The sequence below is a fragment of the Podarcis muralis genome, chromosome 4 (genome assembly GCF_964188315.1).
Source record: "Podarcis muralis chromosome 4, rPodMur119.hap1.1, whole genome shotgun sequence".
Taxonomy (NCBI): domain Eukaryota; kingdom Metazoa; phylum Chordata; class Lepidosauria; order Squamata; family Lacertidae; genus Podarcis; species Podarcis muralis.
Window position 1 is genome coordinate 25,558,770 of NC_135658.1, and position 20,110 is coordinate 25,578,879.

The 20,110-nt window shown below is 42.9% G+C and overlaps 1 protein-coding gene across 5 annotated transcripts in view; it reads left to right on the forward strand.

Annotated features, from left to right (window-relative positions):
• Nucleotides 1-647: 647 nt before the first annotated feature.
• The window catches only part of SGCG (sarcoglycan gamma), a 30,337-nt gene continuing 10,874 nt past the window's right edge, over nt 648-20,110 (forward strand). For 2 of the 5 annotated variants that reach the window (XM_028726346.2, XM_028726340.2), the window contains exons 1-5: nt 8,689-8,827; nt 16,058-16,255; nt 17,010-17,111; nt 18,055-18,142; nt 19,669-19,794. In XM_028726346.2, the coding sequence (XP_028582179.2) occupies nt 16,061-16,255; nt 17,010-17,111; nt 18,055-18,142; nt 19,669-19,794 (511 nt within the window). In that variant the 5' untranslated portion in view covers nt 8,689-8,827; nt 16,058-16,060. Of the gene's footprint in view, nt 942-2,699; nt 2,818-8,671; nt 8,828-16,057; nt 16,256-17,009; nt 17,112-18,054; nt 18,143-19,668; nt 19,795-20,110 lie in introns of those variants that run through there. The other 3 variants (XM_028726345.2, XM_028726341.2, XM_028726342.2) reach the window with 3 other exon arrangements.

The following is a 20,110-nucleotide window of genomic DNA, read 5'->3' on the forward strand; positions in this document are numbered from 1 at the left end:
CTTAGCACGTTAACATACCTATTGTGTGTCCATTGTTAATCATCCTCAGGTGGACCAACTGAAATCAATGGATGAAGTTTCAAGTTTTAAAACACCTGCTGAAAAGGTTTCTATTTCGTCAGGCTGATGCAGTCCATCTTTCCATAACAGTTAGCTGGCTTTAGTTGTTTATTTCGTTCCCTAATAGTTAGTTGATTAGTTCTGATTTAAACGCTTTCATGTGTGTGTGTGTTTTAACTGTACAATTGCTGTGAACCACTCTGATCGCGCTGCAGTATATAAATCTCCTTTTTAATATTAAAACAAACTTGCATCGATTAATTTTAATGTGTCTGTGCCCATTGGGACTTAGTTGACTTATCACCGTGAATTGTAATATCCATTGCACACACCCACAAACACACCCCTCCTGGTTAAAAATCCCACCCTCGTTATCAACACAGGTTAAGTTTATTGCAACTTGGGTTATACAGCTCCGCGACCAAAGAATAGGACCCTTCGTCTCCCCCCCCCCCTCCTCCCCAACTCCCCTTCGCCTTATGGAACTGGCGGCGAGGGAGCGAGCAAATGCGCGCGCTCCTCCTCGGCGCCCCCACAGGCCGGCGGAGGCTGCGCGGGGTTCGCTCTCCTGAAAAGCAGAGGCGCGCGCGCCGGGGCGCAGCCGCCACCTCGGTCTCCCAGCCGCCGCGCGAGGGACGCTGCGTGTCTGCCCGGTCGCCTGGCCCTGCTCCGAAGTGGCGGGAAGGCGCCGCGGCGGGCGGAAGAGACACTGCCTGTGGGGTTGCTGCGTTGTTTTTTGGCGCGCGTTTTGGGAAGGCGCCGCTTCCGACGGGGAAACGGGATAAAAGAAGGAGGCTGGTGTCCCCGGGTCGCCCTCGTGCCAGCCTCCCAGAGAAGGAAGGAAGGGACTCTTCGCAGGAAGGCTTCAGGAGGAGCGGCAGGTAACGACACCCTCCACTTCTTGTGTCCCCGAGGCACATTTCGCTCTCCTTATAACAGGGCAGTCCCAAGCACGGAATACGAGAGAGAAAGCCCCGCTGGGTTAAGAGGACGCCTACTTCTGACTAAACGTGTTTATAGGGTTGCACCGCACGCGTGTTGCATGCATCCTGACGATGTCTTGTCTTCTCTGCACCCTCCCTCTCTTTCAACCCTACACACACACACACACACACACACACACACACGCATCTCAGCTGCATACACAGCTGTCCCTCGTTGTTCAGCAATCCCACAGATGGCTTGTTTTATATTACAGAGCCGTAGCTACGAGGGTGGGGGGCTAGCTGTGTTTTATGCCCCATGTGACGCTTCCAGAGGGGGCGCCATTGAGGCTCCCAGCCTCTGTTTGTGTGTGTGCACAAATGTCAAACTGGCTCTTGGACCTGGGTGAAATAAAGCCTAGTTTCACCCCTGTTGATTATATCTATATATTATCCCACCTTTCTTCTGGGGTATATTTTACTTTCCCCACCTTCCTATTTTATCCTTCCTGTTGAGGTATATGGACTATTTCTAAACATTCAGATGATGCTCCTTGGGCATACTATACAGTGGTACCTTGGGTTAAATACTTAATTCGTTCTGGAGGTCCGTTCTTAACCTGAAACTGTTCTTAACCTGAAGCACCACTTTAGCTAATGGGGCCTCCTGCTGCTGCCGCGCCGCCCGAGCACAATTTCTGTTCTTATCCTGAAGCAAAGTTCTTAACCTGAAGCACTATTTCTGGGTTAGCGGAGTGTGAAGCATATGTAACCTGAAGCATATGTAACCCGAGGTACCACTGTATGTCGAGTTCTCCCCACTCCACTTCCCAGTATCCCTTGACCATTCACACTAATCACTGCAGAAGTATCGTTTCCCCCATGGCTTAGAATCTAAACATTCATCTTTCCTTTGGAAGCATCATGCCTTAAGTGTGCAGTGTTTCCACACCATGTCCGGAATATGAGGAGACGCAGAATCTGAATGCCTGATTCCGTTGATTGAAATAATTTGACAGAAGAGCATCTTGAGCTTAGCAGATTGCTTGGCACAAGTATTGTGTGGCCCCCATCCTCATATTTGTTGCACCCAGCAACAAAAACTCAAGCTGCATTCTGTCATTTGTTATATGCATGCAAGCTTGTTTCCCTTGACTCATCAACTGAATATGATTTGGGTGTTTTATAACATGCATTTTAGTGAATTTAGTAATTTTCTTTGCTGCTGTTGTTTTTTTAAGTGTCATCCATTTTGCCCAACAGAGTTGGGTAAAATGAAATTTGTGCCCATGGTATTTGAATCATGAATGTAATGGTTAGAAGTAATCACTGGACGTTGCAGCCTTTGAGTAATGACATGTGGGAACTCACCCATACTGCCAGAGCAAGACGGAATCAAATGTCGTTGGGGCAGTAGCTGAAATCAGCACTGGTATATCTGTTCTGAGGCAGTGGCAAAGAGCTCTTGCAGAATTTTTGAATTTAGGGAATGCTGTTTTTAAGCACTACTTTTATAAGCATCTGAACATTTTCATATTCATATCTGGAGCATTTTCATATTCTCACAGCTCTCATATATTAGAATGTTAAGATTCATTGCTATGCAAGCATGTCATAATGATTTGATCCTATCAGGCGATCTGGATATATTTCAATGGTGTTGCTTTGAGTGAACTACTTTACATATCCTAATAAGCATCTCTTTCATCTTTTTAGGGCTGAGTCTTCAATCAAATATTTGTTTGCCTGGTTCAAGATGTGAACTGTTCACCCATCCACAATGCTCACAGATTACGATTTAATTCCAGCTCTAGCATTTTCTCGGACAGACTAGGTATATTCAGCTGCAAATATCTTGCATTCAAAAATGCTTTTCCAGCTTTGTCTCATATCCATCACTTCTTTCTAAATCATGTTTTCAAACTCACGTTGCCTATGTCTTATGCGTAGGGCTGAATATCGGGTCGCATACCATGAGCAAAGAGATCGTGGTGGGGAGATAGACTTGCCTTGATAAAACTAGCCTAAAATAGTCAAGCCGTGCCAGAAAATAATGTGGGGTCCTATTGAACTCACATCTGCATTCAAACAGTCATGGAGTTAGCATGTGTCCTAGCCTTAATTTATTTTCGCCACAAAGTCTTCTACTGATCATGCTTCAAATAGTAATTTAAAGATTATCTACCATAGGTAGGTGGCACGAACTGGCATGGTTTCTCTTTGTAGGTGATATTTAGCCAGAATATAACCTCAAGCCATTCAAAGCAAAAACAGGAATTACCCAAAAATTCCTTTTTTCCTAAACTTACTGTTGCATTTTTCAATGCTTTGTAACAATGTATAATCACCCCATTGTTACCTGAATTGCAGGGGAGCAATTATCCTCATATTTTTAGCAATCTATAATGAAACATTTAATTGTATCAGAAAAAGCTGGCTATTCTACAGCACGTAGATGCATTGTCATATTAAAGGCCTGAAACACTCACTGAAAGGCAGTTTTAATCAGCGACAGCAAACTGGTGCATTCTTATTAATTTATCTTTCATATCCATTTTTTGTGAGCACTTCATGAAATCATCAAACTAAGGAAATATGGGTGTAAAATTAACTCTTCTGTTCAAAACAATGGGATTTACAGTGTGCCTATTCAGAAGTTGAGTTCAGTGGTGCTTACTCCCAGGTAAGTAGGTATAGGACTGCAGCTTCCAATGCTCTTAATGGTGGTTTCATTGAACGTTATCATAGAACAGTTGGATTTAGAACTATGCCCAGTGACAATAAAATCATTCCATGTGATTCAAACTTTTAATCCAGTAGAGGTCACTGTAGCTCAAGAGGCAAAAATTCAGCTTTTTAAAAAAACATACCAACCTCAGACTTTATATCTGTTGTACTTATATCAATCTAATATTTCACTTCTGTCACCGTTTATTTTAATCAGGTTATTTAAACTGCAGGGGGGGTGTCTGCTTCAGAGCCACACCTCCCTGTCATTTCACTCTCTCTAGGTTAGGCTGCCCGTGCTGCTTCTGCTAAGGAAATCTGGATGCTAAGGGGCCAATTGCAGGTGGGCACAGCTTTCTATAATGTGCCAGAGGACTTTACCCCAGCTGGTGTGTAGCGGGGACTATTTGTGAATCCCCAACATACATTCGGTAAAATGTAATAATATTTTGTTGTTGTTTAGTTGTGTCCGACTCTTCGTGACCCCATGGACCAGAGCACGCCAGGCACTCCTGTCTTCCACTACCTCCCGCAGTTTGGTCAAACTCATGCTGGTAGCTTCGAGAACACTGTCCAACCATCTCGTCCTCTGTCGTCCCCTTCTCCTTGTGCCCTCCATCTTTCCCAATATCAGGGTCTTTTCCAGGGAGTCTTCTCTTCTCATGAGGTGTCCAAAGTATTGGAGCCTCAGCTTCATGATCTGTCCTTCCAGTGAGCACTCAGGGCTGATTTCCTTAAAAATGGATATGTTTGATCTTCTTGCAGTCCATGGGACTCTCAAGAGTCTCCTCCAACACCATAATTCAAAAGCATCAATTCTTCGGCGATCAGCCTTCTTTATGGTCTAGCTCTCACTTCCAATAATATTTTAAGTACCGTATATATGTTAAGTTTAACCACTTAATCCTGTCCCCCTGATTATTTACTGGGTTGCAAAAAAATATTAATTTAACATATATGTTAAAGTGGATAAAGGATCAGTGGCAGTGAAAGCAAAGAAGTACCTCAGATTTTCATATTTAATTGGGAATGTGCCAGTCCTCAATTTATGATCTAAAACTGTAAGCAAGAAGCCTCATCTCATCCTACTAGTCTTGTAGTTCCAGGCTTCAGCAAAAGAAGCACAGAATTGTGTTTTTGGGGGGGCGGTTATTAGGGAGAAGTGAGCAATGCTTGGTAGTGTTCGCACACCAAGTTTATGTTGCCGTTCCCCACTTACACACACACATTTAAACATAAGCAGTTTTCATCATCAAATGTGTAATGTTAATGAAAAACAAAATTTAGGGCTACTGTGGAGTGAGATAATGTGCTCCCGAGCTGTTCAGTGTATGGATGAGTGTACAGTGTGCAGGATGAGGAGAGCATGGTTAGTATCCACTGTATGCAAAGCTTTAACAGTTCCAGCCTCTAGGCATGTTACTTCATGCACAGAGAGCCAGCCTGGTTGGAAGCAGCACTCGGATCTCTGTTGTGCTGCGTGTGTTCTGGGCAATGCTATACTCTGAGCAAATTATACTCGGAGTGATGTTGGCGAACCCCATACCAGACAATTGATACTGCTGATCTCCAAGAGAGGCAGTCCGTTTTAGTGCTTTGTATATAAAGCCACTGGAAGCCGTCACCAGGAATAATTGAGTGAAGTGTCACCAATATGCGGAAGACACACAGCTCGTGTATTTGTTCTATCTGAATCGGGAGAGGCAGCCCAGATTCTATACAGGTGTTTGTAGACAGTGAAGGACTGGATGTGCCCCAGCAAACAAATCCTGAATCTTGAAAACAATTGTGAAAAGACAGCGGTGTCATGTGTTCAAAGTTCTGACATTCAGGAGGTGAGAAGGTGGCCTGTTTTGCCTCCTAAAATCTTCTTTTATTTATCAACAAATAAATATTTGTATAGTTCAGAATGTAGCATAGAATCTGAAGCTCCAGCCCTAATACACAATGTGCAAGATATTTAACAACACACCCACCTTCGAATTTGCCTCTTTCTCTGCACCAAATCTTAATTTCTGCAAGTAGCTTATTATGGCTGTCACGCAGCGTCCCTCCTACTTCCAAGTCTGCATAATGAAACCATGTGCACAGACATTCTCAGAGAGGAATGTTATGCTTGACATAAGGCTGCTGCTAAAAATAATGGCATATCTGCACTGAGTTGTCCTTTTCTTCTATATTTATTTGAGAGATTTTCTGTAACACTCCAGCACTGCCAATCCTGGGTGGGCATTTCCATATGGATTACATCATATAAAAGCTTGGAAATCTAGATAAATTTCAATATGTAAGCTCACTTGCCACATTTTTTGATATAATCCCATAGGCTCCACAAACAGCAGCCAATGACATGGTGCAAGGGAATGCCTGGTATTATGATGTCATCACACGGGATTACTCATCCTGTATATTACCAGGGGAGAGGCAAGAAATGAACATGGGGGGGTCCCATTTTAGGTTGCAGCCATATGTTGTATATAAGGCAGTTCTTTCTGCCTTTGCGGATTCCCAGACTTTGAAACTCTCTCCTCCCAAGGATAGGGGGAAAAGCATGCATATTTTAATCGAAGCAAGCAAGAGATAGACAGGGGGTTCTTAGAGGTTCCTGTACAGTCATACCTCAGGTTGTGAATGTGATCCATGCGGGAGGCACGTTTGCAACCCGCAGCATTTGCAGCCTGAAGCGTCGCATCTGCGCATGCGTGTGGCGCAATTCAGCACTTCTGTGCATGCGTGTGACATCATTTTGCACTTCTGCGCATGTGTGAGCGCCAAAACCCGGAAGTAACCCATTCCAGTACTTCCGGGTTCGGTGCTGTCCACAACCCGAAAATGAGTAACCCGCAGCGTTAATAACCCGAGGTATGACTGTAGTTAACTGCTAGATTCCCTTCAGTGTAGTGCTAATGGATCTGCTCATTTTCTATCTACATGTCCACATGTATGTCTATGGAAGTACAGTACCATTTTGGGAGTCTTTAATCTGGGCACAGTTCATGCCACAGAGGCTCTTGTGTTATGCTGCTCCTAATTTAATATTGCCAACACAAGTCTTGTTGATATGGGGAAAATAGCAAGAGCCACGCACATTATTCTACTTGAATACTGTATTTACATCAAATTTTGGGCCATAAGTAAAATGGCTTTGTGGCTTAAAGTGCCAAGACAAAAATGCAAAATAGCAAGATGATTAGTTTTTACCCAAAATCCACATTGCCTGGACCTTAAGCTTAGTTACTGATGTAGAGATACAAATAGATGGAGAGGAGAGATTTGCCTTTAAGGGGCTGGGAGGGCAATGGGGAACAGAAAGGGCTGCAGTGGAGGCTTAAATGCATAAGAGGAATATGCTCCAGTGCAAATAACTGGAATTGGGATAACACAATGGTTGAAAAACAGTGAGGCTGGGGAAATGAGAGATAGAGGTCAGAAAGAGATGGTAATAATAACTTACCTGAAGGAAGCTGGTGCAGAGATAAGTTATTTCCTGGGTTTCAGCATGCAGGTGCACAGTCATGACTTGAGTCTTGATAAAACTTTATCTGGTGATTTGAGTCTTTCAAAGAGTCAGCCAGCTGCCTCTGTTTTCTGAAACTTTTGGTTCAGTTGTGGATGGGGTGGCCAATAAAGGTGGATGGGGTGGCCAATAAAGGCCAATAAAGCCAGATCTGTCCCCCAGTGTTTCTGGACAAGGACATAGCTATTTTCTTTTATCCACTGGAGGAATTCACCCTGCTTTCTATAAATCCTTCTAACAATGCTCCAAAAACAAAATAATTTCTGGCTTATGCGTCTCACAAGGATCCTGAATAAACCCAAAGAAAGCAGCAAACATGACTAAGAGAAGGAAATGGGAAAGATGGGGGAAAGGATCTAGCTAAAGCTGAAGAGAAGTTCAGCTCCTTGGGGAAAAGAGAAGCATGGAGAAGCCTAGCAAGCCTTATACTCATGAAACCAAAGAGGTTGGGGATTTGAGGAATGCCCAGTTATAGGCGAGGGACTTCCTGTCAGGCATCTGCTCTAATGCAAAGGGTGATCTTGTTAAGGACAGGGCTAGACAAAGGACACAGGTCTATCTGCTGGCATCACAATACAGTGGTACCTCGGGTTACAGACGCTTCAGGTTACAGACTCCGCTAACCCAGAAATAGTACCTCAGGTTAAGAACTTTGCTTCAGGGTGAGAACAGAAATGGCGCGGCGGCGGTGGGAGGCCCCATTAGCTAAAGTGGTACCTCAAGTTAAGAACAGTTTCAGGTTAAGAACGGACCTTCAGAAAAAAATTTAGTTCTTAACCCGAGGTACCACTGTACAGTTTTCCCACTGCAGAATGTCTGCATGGTCATGAAAAAATTCCTGGGCCACTCGCAGCATCCTTCTCAAGTGACTACTCAGGAAAGAGTGGAATGCAAAAAGGGTGTTTAATCTAATTACCAGCTCGCTGGAGGAAACAATTAGAGAAAACTAATGGCCAAATAAGAGTGTATACTTGCATTAGATATAGCAAAAAATCTGGAGATGCGCCTAGCCACCATATGCTTGATGACATACCTATTTTAACCTAGCATTTGACACCTGGACTTGCCCTGTTCTTCTGAATAATAATAATAATAATAATAATAATGCTTGCAACTATGTTGTCCGTGTGACTGCTTGCTCCCATGCACCGCTTGCTGCTCTGAGTTGTGATCACACCAATATAGCTTTGTTACTTTGCAATTGCACTGCACTCACTGCTCTTGCCAAGCCAGAATAGACACACAATTTCAGGGCACCTGCAGGGTTTCAGCTGATCTGAGCTTCTCAGTAACAGTGGGATGAACAGAAGTCAAAGAAACCCGTGTAAATTCCCCTGCAAATAATAATTATTTTAAGTTTTTCGCCCCTCGTTGAAGCACTAGTGCAGCACTAGCTAGTTTGTCATAGATTAAAATTAGCCTTGCCTGTGTTGCCAGTGAAAGGCAGTGGAATGTGAGATCTGGCCAACCATGTAAACAAGCCCAGCCACGCCTCGAATATCTTCCACTCTAGATTCAAGTGGAGAAAATCATTCTATAAGGCAGGGAGAGTCTGATCCTAGTTAGTTCAGCAAATCGTACTGCTTTCAAATCTTCTAAGGTAAGTCTTTTACATATGCTTGGATGTATATATGTTATGAGCTGCAACTAAATTGTACGTGTCCTTTTCTTGTTACACTGCTTGCAGTTCTGTTAATCTTCCCTTTGGGCCTGTTATCTTAACTTCAAGCACCAAACTTAACGTTTAATGTTTTGTATATCATTACTGATTTAAACATTGGTAGAGCTTCAGCTTAGCAAAGCAAGTTTTCTTCATTGCATTCAATTGCATAATAGATTAGCAATATGTTATTTTTTAAAAATGTTACTCTTTTCTTTTGGGGACAGTCTGATTTACACAGGATGAATGGCCTCTGCACTCTCCAAGAAAACTCTGGCTTATTTTGCCTGATAGTTTTCTGTCTCCCCTGCCCACCTCCTCCCCACCCCTAAAACAAATGGCTGCAACTACATGGATAATTTTCTTACTGAGAAAAATATTATCATTTTTATTTAATAATGGAATTTCACTTGTTCTTGTCACATATGGATGTGAATATAAAAACCTGTGCTTCAGTTATATGCTCTTTTAATCAAGTGGTATTATATACACATATGTATCAGCAAGGTTCATTCTGTTATATGTGATGCATCAGCCACAGTTGAGCTCCGCTGACCTAAACTGTTTCCACAAATGACATCCAAATTAATCCCAGGCATTTAAGCAAGGAGCCTTTTCTATTCATGCGGGATTTTTGTGACTCTGGAGGTGGGGCTAAACATGCTTCTGCAGCCAGACAGGATCATGTTCTCCCTTAGTTCAGTACAGTGGTACCTTGGGTTACATACGCTTCAGGTTACAGACTCCGCTAACCCAGAAATAGTACCTCGGGTTAAGAACTTTGCTTCAGGATGAGAACAGAAATCGTGCTCTGGCGGCGCAGCAGCAGCAGGAGGCCCCATTAGCTAAAGTGGTGCTTCAGGTTAAGAACAGTTTCAGGTTAAGAACGGATCTCCGGAATGAATTAAGTACTTAACCTGAGGTACCACTGTAATTCCTGAATAGTATGGTCAAGATTCAGCTTCAGTTTACTTCTCTGCGTGTTAGCTTTTGTGCGTTGAGCTATTTGCAGGACATCAGGTGAGCACAGACCCTGGCTCTTTGGTAGGGTTAAGCTTATTACATTATGTCCAGCAGTTGGACAATGGAATGTCTCTCTCCATTTGCTTCCCCCCAAATCTGTGCCAGAGGGTTCCCCAACCCTGTGGAGCAGATTTTGAGGAGGACAGGAGGCTTGCAAGGGCCTGGAGAGGAGGAGGAGGAAGTTCCATTGCACAAGCAAAAGTTTTGCACCACTGTATCAGTAAGCTAAGTCCTAGAATTGTGCTCTAGAAAATGAAAAAAAATCCTGAAAAATTAAAGTACTTAATCTTTACTTAGGATGCATTTCTTTATTTTTGGTAATGTTTGTCTTCCCGGCTTTTAAATAATTAAAACAGCCCTATCTTGCTTAAACAGAGAACAGCATGCTCCAGTAATATATTGTAGTTTGTAGCTTCTTATTTCAAAGTAGCCTGTGAGAGGCATTTAATAATCACATCCCACTCTTTTGTGGAACACTGATAAAGGTAGAAATGCATTTCCAATGTAGTGAAACACCATGAGACATTATTAATGCAGTGTCACTGCAAAACTGATATTTAGCACCCCATATGCTTAACTGGAATTTATTGTTGCTTAGTCGGTAACAGCGCAATCATATAATGCCTATTCCTAAGGATGCCTACTCAGAATTAAGTCACATCGAGTTCAACTCGCAGATAAACAAGTATAGGATTGCAAACTCAGGTGTGCTCAGTGGCACGGAGTGCCTTCCATCAGCTTCAGCTGGTGGCCCAGCTGTGCCCCATTTGGCCAGGGATAGTGTAAGTACTGTTCATCTATGCTCTGGTAACCTGTAGGTTAGATTTCTGCAATGTGTTGTGCATAGGGCTGCCTCTGAAGACGGTTTGGAAGCCTCAGCTGGTGGAGAATTCAGCAGCCAGGTTCCTCACCAAGACCAAACAAGATCTGATGTGCATCCCCTGTTGTCTCTCTCTCTCCCCGCACCCTTTGCTAAAAGAAGCCACAGGTAGAAAGGGGCTTTGGATTGGGGCAGTGGCACAATGAAATCCTTTGCAAAAGCATGCCTCTGCCAGGATATAAGAGCTTTTTTCGGAGAAGGGGCATGTCCCAAGTGCTTATGAATATCTCCACAGTTATGGCTGGGGGTAGGCCCTGAAATTGGGCATTCTGTAGGTGGACAGAGGACTTGGTGGATCCATGACCCCTTTATTCCTTGAAGAAGTCGTCTCAGGATCAGACCTTCCCTCTGTGGCAGCCTGAAGCTGGTATAACAGTTCTCCGCATTATTGGAATGGAAGAGAAGAAAAGAAAAGGAAAAAGAGATGCACGGCAACACGCAAACCCCTGCTATGCCAACCTCCTGCTCTGACTTGCCAGGAGCCAGCAGGGCTTTGAAAGCGGCTATTTACCGCTTCGTACCCCTCCACATCCCACCTAGGATTGCACTCGTACTCACTTTGTTGTTGAGCCTCATAAATATTTACTAGAAATTCAAATATGGGTTTGGAAGACTCGGCGCTTGTTTGCTGATGAGTTTCTCTCGGGGGAAATTCACACAAGGATTACATCCAGTCCATATTGATTGAGTTCTGTAGTGGTGAAAAGTTGTTTCTTCTTCTTCTGAGTGACACCACAAATAACATTGTGGTGGTGATGTTAACTGATTGCAACACTCCTTGCGCTAAATCCTTAGCTTGGGAGCCTTGGAAAGCCCTTTCATGTCTCGCGCGATCCCTGCGGTGAGCAGTCTGCAGCTGTTTTCAGCTTACGTATATTAACACAAGGAGTTGCTTGTCTGTATTTGGGGCTTCTCAAGGCTCCTACTGTAGATGACAATAGGTTAGTTTGCATGATATGTGCCTGCCTTTCTGACAGCCCTGATGCATGGATGGGAGTGAGCAGACACATCTCTCCACCCACCCACCTAGCGTGTTGTTCCCTTCTTATGCACACTGGGACGGATTGCCCTGCTTCCATCTATACATACACAGGGGAGAAGAACATCCCCACAATCCATGCACTTTCTACGTGCATAGCTAGAAACTGGACTGGTGCCACAAGTACAGATGGAGATGGTACACCAGAGGGATCAGAAACAGCTGTGGGCACTTGATCCCCTCCAAAAGGTGGGCCATTATGCAAAGTGGCTAGGGCTCCAAAGCCTGGCTCTCTTTTAGATGACTGAAAAGAGTAGCATCTCAAAGAGTACTATGAAACAGCATGGTTGTGCGTAAATATTTCACATTAAATTGGCAGTGTTCTGAAAGCAAGTATTTTTCCTCCTTTATTGTGCTAGCAGCAGAGGCAGGGCAAACTTACAGTGCTAACTTTTAACAGCAGGTAGTACACAGTAGGAATCATCTTTATGTTGTAAAATTGGTTGGTGATTGTTATTTGAATTGTTGGGCATGAGATTGAGAGCATGGGGAAAGCTGAGATTTCTGTACCTTCTATATGGGTGGGTTTTTTTGTAAACTATTCAGAGGTTCTCTTGCAATCCAGTGCTATACTGTATACATTTTCTTTAAAAAAATGCAAGGTGTGACCAGAAAATTCGGTGAATGGTCACAGAAATCGGACAGTGAGAAATATTCAAACATACATAGCTTACAGGCCTTCAAAGTAGGCCCCCTCTGATACAACGCACCGTTGACAACGTTCATAGAACTGTTGGAAACTTCTGGAGAAGTCCTCTTTTCGTACTGCTTTCAGTTCCCTCATCACAGCAGCTTGGACGTGTGAAATGTTGGAAATTCTTTGCCTTTTCAGTGCAGATTTCAGTTTTTTTTGGGGGGGGGGAATCCGGTGGGGCCAGATCAGGAGAATATGGAGGGTAGGACAACTCAGTAACCTCAGTAACGATCGCACACGGAATATGCAATTCTTCTGCCATCATTCGGACGGACAAACGCCAGTCCTGCATCAATAACTCACGAACTTTGTCGACATTTGAAATATATTTAAAAATTGTCTAGTAGCAATTTTTTTATATATTTTGACTGCGTCAGACCAACACGGCTACCTACCTAAATCTGTTGACATTTGCCGCCATTCTGCTCATTGACGGTCTGCCAGACCAAGGGTCATTCTTGATGGTTTGCCGCCCTTCACGGAAATGCTTAAACCATTCATACACTGTCTTATGAGTTACAGCTTCGTCTCCGTACACAATTGTGAGCATTTTGTGGGTTTCCGATGCCGATTGTATGTTCAAATATTTCTCGCTGTCCGATTTCTGCGACCATTCACCGAACTTTCCGGTCACACCTTGTAAATAAGTAAATGTGATGGAATCACTTTGCTGACTTGCTCATCTTTCCTTCTCTCCAGCATCCTATTTGTGTTTTTTAGAAAGAAAGAACAATTCAAGCTCTCCTTATTCAGTTCTGAAGTGCTGTCAAATGTACATTCAAATGGAGTTTTCATTTAAGCGAGAGAAGAAGTGAGAGGAACATGGGCTGAGATAAGTCAGCACTAGATCTTGTTGGGGGGTAGTCTCATCATATGGTTGTCACTGGACTTGGTTGCATCTGAGAGGAGTACTTCTTGTTGCTCTTTTCCTTTTAAAGAGAGAGTGAAGTTCTTGCCTAGCTTCCTGACTGCTGGGTCCTTTTATGCTTTCCATGCCGGTTGTGATGGCTGAATGGCTACAGGTTAATGAATGAACAGTAATCTACAGGTTAATGAATGGAAAACGAAAGGGAGAATCTTCTTAATGAGCAATGAAAAGAAGCTGGAAGTAGTGGTTTTCTTTATTAGCCACCAAATTGAATTACCTCTTCCTCCCCCTGCCCCCAAAACTTTTGAACATTTGCTTTAAAAAGCCTATTTCTTTGCTTTCTGGGCACATTGTAAGTAGTGAAGTTCTACTCTTGTTAATTCAAACTGTGTAGCAGCTGCTGTGGCTATTATTAACCAGCAATGTGCCTGGCTATTTTCTCAGTGTGTCATTAAATAAACACGTTGTCAAGTCTACTGACTTCGCAGACTCTAGAAATTTACTTTTAATCATTAGTTGTTCAATTTCCAAGTTTTAAACTACGCAAACTTAGCTTCCTTGGGGAGTTTTAAGCAGAGGTTGGATGGCCATCTGCCATGCATGACCTAGTGGAGATTCCTGCATTGCAGGGGGTCGGACTTGATGACCCTCGATGGGTCCCTTCCAACTCTACAATTCTATGAGTCTCGTTCATTTTGAATATAATCCAAGAAAGCCCATGCTTTCAAAGCATGTGGGTTAAGCAAAATTCATGCTGGAATGTAAATGTCTAAAGATAGGAGTTCTACATGTCTCTAGACTGCCATTAATTTTCAACCCAGTTTTTTATAGCGGCACGGTTGTAAAATAAAGGTTCAGCCATAGGAGTTGTTGAGTCTTTGAGCTAACAATAGTTGTTGCAGCTCAATGTTACAAATCATGTTACATTGGTTTTGCAGATTCCTTACTCCAGTCGTGGGGTAGAGTTTCTCCATATTCTTCTACCATTCCTATTCACTTTAAATAGGATGTGCATGATAGCATCAATATATCCATAATAAAACCCAAACCCTATAAATTACATGTTTCTTAACGTATAAAGAATCACAGAAGGAATTCATCTTTTATGGATTGCATCCATCTAAGTTCTACTAAGAGTACAGTGGTACCTCGGGTTAAGTACTTAATTCATTCCGGAGGTCCATTCTTAACCTGAAACTGTTCTTACCTGAAGCACCACTTTAGCTAATGGGGCCTCCTGCTGCCGCCACACTGCCGGAGCATGATTTCTGTTCTCCACCTGAAGCAAAGTTCTTAACCCTAGGTACTATTTCTGGGTTAGCGGAGTCTGTAACCTGAAGCATATGTAACCTGACGCGTATGTAACCCGAGGTACACTGTAAAGTTAAAAGTAAAGGAACCCCTGACCGTTAGGTCCAGTCATGGATGACTCTGGGGTTGCAGCGCTCATCTCGCTTTACTGGCCGAGGGAGCCGGTGTACAGCTTCCGGGTCATGTGGCCAGCATGACTAAGCCGCTTCTGGCAAACCAGAGCAGCATACGGAAACTAAGAATAGGCAAATTGATATTAGTGGGTCCAAATCAGTCATAATTCATTAATTTCAATTGGTCTCCTAGTGAACCAGATATGTATCTCTCCCCACCCCAGGTCAGCTTCTGACAGGGAATGAGGTCACCCACCTGTCAGTCATCTGACATCATGATATCAGGAGACTGAAAGTTGGGCGTTCCCTCCTTCATGTAAACATTGACCTGAGGGGTGGGAACGTGCTGACAAAGCAGCACCCAACAGGATTGACCACCACTCCGCTATACACCCAGCTAATGGGCAGGTATGTGTGGTTTGGCATTCCAGCCCAAATTTGACCTCCTGGTGGGCCAGTATTGGCCCCTGGGTCAGAGGTTCCCACACCTGCCTTCAGCTGTCAGCATTTCAGGCAGGGCCAGCCCACCCATTAGGCAGATTGAGTAAGCAGCAGGGAGAGACTAGAGGACAGAGCTGTGTACCCCATGCAACCTGCTATGTACCCCTAAAAGCTAGCCTGCTTCCCTCAGGTGTGGTGGAGAATGTTGTCCCATTGCCATTGCTGAAGTAAGGTTCAGCTGTCAGCCTGGTCAGCTTCTGTACACAGTATAGGGCTGTGTCATCTTGTCCTTTGCCTCAGGTCACAAAATTTATTGGATCAGCCCCGAGTTTGAACAGTACAGAGTTGAGGATATGCACAATTTAGACCTAGACTCTCTCAAACCATAGGCAATAGCTCATAATCCAGAAAAAAGACCAAAGGCCGTCATTTACAGCCAGCAGTTAAAGCATTTTACCGGGGGACGGGACGGACAAAGCAAGCATAATTTTAGAGCTGTTAAGGAAATCTTAATCATATCATTCTAGATTATTCCATCAATTACCTTTTTGTATTTTTTAATGATGCTTGCATTGTCATAGCAGACATCATCTCAGAAGAGGTATTTTCTCCTAAAAGGCAGAGTGCTTCTTTTAAAAGATGCTTGCCATCTGCAAATAATGTTGTGGGTTTTTCCTTCTTAATTGCTTTCCAGTTCATTAGGGGCAATTTTTAAAATCAATTAATGTAGCTAAGTAACTGGTTATGCATTACAGTCCAAAACATTTTAATGATTTTCTAATGATTATTTTTCTTCTCTAGCAGATGGTACGTGAACAGTATACTACAACAACACCAGGTACTAACCTACAGAGACCAGAAACGCAATATGTCTACAACGTTGGCATCTACGGTTGGAGGAAGCGCTGCCTTTATCTCTTCGTCCTCCTCCTCATCATCATCCTAGTTGTGGATCTTGCTCTGACCATTTGGATTCTTAAAGTGATGTGGTTTTCTCCAGTAAGAGTCCTTCATCATCTTTTTTTTTGCATGTGTAACTATTGTCTGAATAAACTGCACCTTTAACCTGATAATTTCATGGCAAACCAAATTGTAAATAATGCATTTGATGTCCCTAAGCTAATAAAGCAACTTCTGATCCGTAAAGGGTGCTAAGAAAAGAAGTATTGCAGATTTTCTCATTTCCACAGAAATGTCTGTTTCCTCCCCACAAAAAAATAAATTAGGGGGTTGGACTTATTTTTTCATGGCTTCAGAATTTCTGGAAAGTTTACATCTCTACTGAACACCACTACAGTGGTACCTCAGGTTACATACGCTTCAGGTTACATACGCTTCAGGTTACAGACTCCGCTAACCCAGAAATAGTACCTCGGGTTAAGAACTTTGCTTCAGGATGAGAACAGAAATCATGCAGCAGTGGCAGTGGGAGGCCCCATTAGCAAAAGAGCTTCAGGTTAAGAACAGTTTTAGGTTAAGAACAGACCTCCAGAACGAATTAAGTACTTAACCCGAGGTACCACTGTATAAGGAAATGCCTGTTGTGGTTCTTCCCACACCCCATACCCCTAATGCTGTCTTGTCGTAATGTTGTCGTAATCTTTCCCCTCTTTTCTCATATGGTCAGGGTTACTCTTGCGCATTTTTATCCACTGTTTGAAGAAGGCAGGCATGATAATCTGGTGAGAATTTTAAAATCACTTGAGTAAGAAATGCAGTGCATCTAAAAGCTTGGAGTCTTTTGTCATTACAGATTGGAATGGGATACCTTTATGTTCAAAGCGAAGGACTTCGGCTAGAACGGGAGTCAGAATTTTTATATCCTTTATATGCCAAAGAAGTTCACTCTAGAAAGGTAAGCAAGTCTGCAGTATTCTGCTTGCACACACATTCGGGCTTAAACCCCACTAAGTTGAGCGAGGCCTTCTAAGTAAATACGCTTAGATTTGGGCTGTAAGTCAGGTCATCAACAGGTCGTCTGAAAATTCGCAATGGGTACATGTCATAAATTATCATCTACAAGACTTATGTAGGTTAAAGTCAGCAATGCATTGTGGGTCTAGAGAGGGAGCTGTTGTCAGTCTGGATTCATTTTTCAATACACCCAGTCACATCAGAAGGTGCTGAAACCAGAGACAAGGTCAAGAGTGACTCTGTCTTGGACCATAGGATGAAGGAAGTGATAGCTCATTATTGTGTTTGGCTTTTCTAAGAGGCTGTGTACATTTAAAGTGCACCCCCTCTAAGAATCCTGGGATCTGTAGTTTGTTAAGGGCTCTAGGAATTGTTGTTCTGTGAGAAGTAAACTACACTTCCTATGATTCTTGGGGGGGCGTGTCAGAAATGAAGGACTGGGGAAATGGAGGAAAATAAAAAGAGACAGGTATCATAGGAGCCAACTCCTAGGGTCTGTGGGAGCATTGACCCCCCCCCCCCCACAATAAAATATTTGAGGACGCTGGGCTCCTGCAAAGTTGATGAGCATTCCCATTCAAATGGTGTGTGTTCACTGTGTCATGTGATTGATTATGTAGGGCGGGGCTTACCTGGGCCCCCACAATATTTTATTCAAGTTGGCACCCCTGACAGGTATATTCAGGAATGGTTTGAATGCTTTTGAACAGGGCTGAGGCAAGCAGGGCCTGCTCAGTTACCCATGAGTAAGAAGTTACTCGTTTACCAAGGCTATCATAGGCTACTTGAGAGCATTGGAGGCATTAAGATGCTTAGCTTTTCCTGTGGTGAATATCTGAAAGTTTTCTAAATTTGCATCTCTTTCCCCTCGCCCCTTACACTAGGACTCACCTCTGCTTTTGCAATCCACTCATAATGTGACTCTAAATGCACGCAATCCTGATGGGAACGTCACAGGCAGATTAAGTGTGGGTAGGTTTAAGCTACGTTTCTTCAGTTTGCATTTTGAAGGTTTTGAATATGCACATTCATTGTGGTGATCCCATGTCTATCCAGAGGCCATACAAATGGTCTTGGATAGTCAACTCAAGTAGGGCTGCTGTCCAAAAGGAGCAGGAGTGAGAGACCACCAAATGCAATTGAATAGCCACATCCAGATATAAGGGGTAGAGCATTAGGTTTCCCACACCCCTTACAAAATGGGAGGGGGGATTCATGAACTGACATAAATTCTTTCCTGGTTGGGGTGTGTTGGCATCCAACATCAGGCCTCTGTCTTCCCCCTTGGAAGGAGATCTGACGCTTCCTATCAGGGAACACAAAACCACAGGACCTGCAAATACTGGAAAAGAAAACCTGAGCTGATTGCTTTAATCTTTGTCTCCTCCTTTGCAGATCTTCCCCAAGCTGTTTAGCCCTAGAAATGATATCAGTGTCCAATTTGTACAACAATTTACGTGATAAGCATGCTACACTGACGTGGATTACATATGGACTAGTTAGAAATTAAGCATCCAGTTTTATACACAGGGAATAGGAAAAATTGAACACAGTGGGATTTTCTTCTGAGAAAAGATGCATAGGATCATATGCAACCTGTAATTCTAAGGCGTGATTCAGTTCTACACTATATCCATTCTTCTCCACTTTTCACAGCAGAGTCACATGTGCACATTTTTGCATAGTGTGTTCCACCTAGTATTTTTCCTTTTTATTTCATTAGGAAAATTCTACTTTTTCTCCTAATGAAAGCTGGAAACTGGGACCATAATCTACAGTGCAATCTTATACATCTCTATTCAGACATAAGTCCCACTGTGTTTAGTAGGGCTTATACCCAGGTAAGAAGGAATAGGATTGCAGTCCCAATGTCCTAAACTTTATAAACATATTGTTATAGATCTATGGCTGTTCAATGTTTAGGTTTAACGAATGTTAGAATTTAATTAGAATTGGTACATTAGAACCCGGAAATGTGGTGGACCCACTTATAAGCCTCTGTTATTGGCATATATGAAAACTAATTAAGTCAGGCAGATATCTTAAATTGTGCCCCTTAATCTTGGGGAAGCAACATGAATCAGGTGTTTATTGAACTCAGCTCTTAGCAAGTCAAAGGGTGAGAGTGCAAATCCCATTTGCAAATGGGTGGGCTTCCTCCCTCCCTGAACACAGGACTTCATTTAAAAGACAATACCAGTATTCTTGGGGTAGGAATGCTGTGGACCCCTGCATTGTAGGGTTCAAGTTATATATGTGTGTAAATGAACCATATATCATAAAGACACCACAATCTCTGCTGTGCCTTATTGTCCCACAGGAAACAGATCCTGGGTTAAAGTGCTCCTGGTACCCCTGGAATCTATAACACCTGCTCAGATATAGGGGTGGTGTGTCACAGTATATTGTATCATTGGCAGCTCATAAATGCAACTTAAGAAAAAGCAAATGATAATGGTTCAGTTAAAAAATACTAATAATGCTTGTGTGCTTCTTAGGTCCAGACATGGTACAATTTGATGGTCAGGAATTTCAGATCAAGTCCATGAATCTGGATGGAAAGCCTCTGTTTACAGTGGATGAAGATGAAGTTGCAATTGGTACAGACAGACTTCGAGTCACAGGTTTGCATGCAAGTGTAAGGAACAGCTCAAAAACATCCTTTAAGAAGACATTCTTCTAAAAGCAAAACAAACTCACTGCTGCAGAAAACAGTCATTCATTAACCATAGGTTTCACTTTATATGGTATTTTGTTTACTGCTGGCCCCACCTTTAGTTGATAGAGACAAAATATCATCTTCCAAATTTCACCCACACTGTTAGATGAAAGCACTTGTTTCAGTTTTATTAATTTGTTGGTAGAATAAAGATGACAGTCTCTTAATTAAATTTCAGTAAGCTGACGCTCATAGGAAAATGATGCAAGTTGACTAACAAT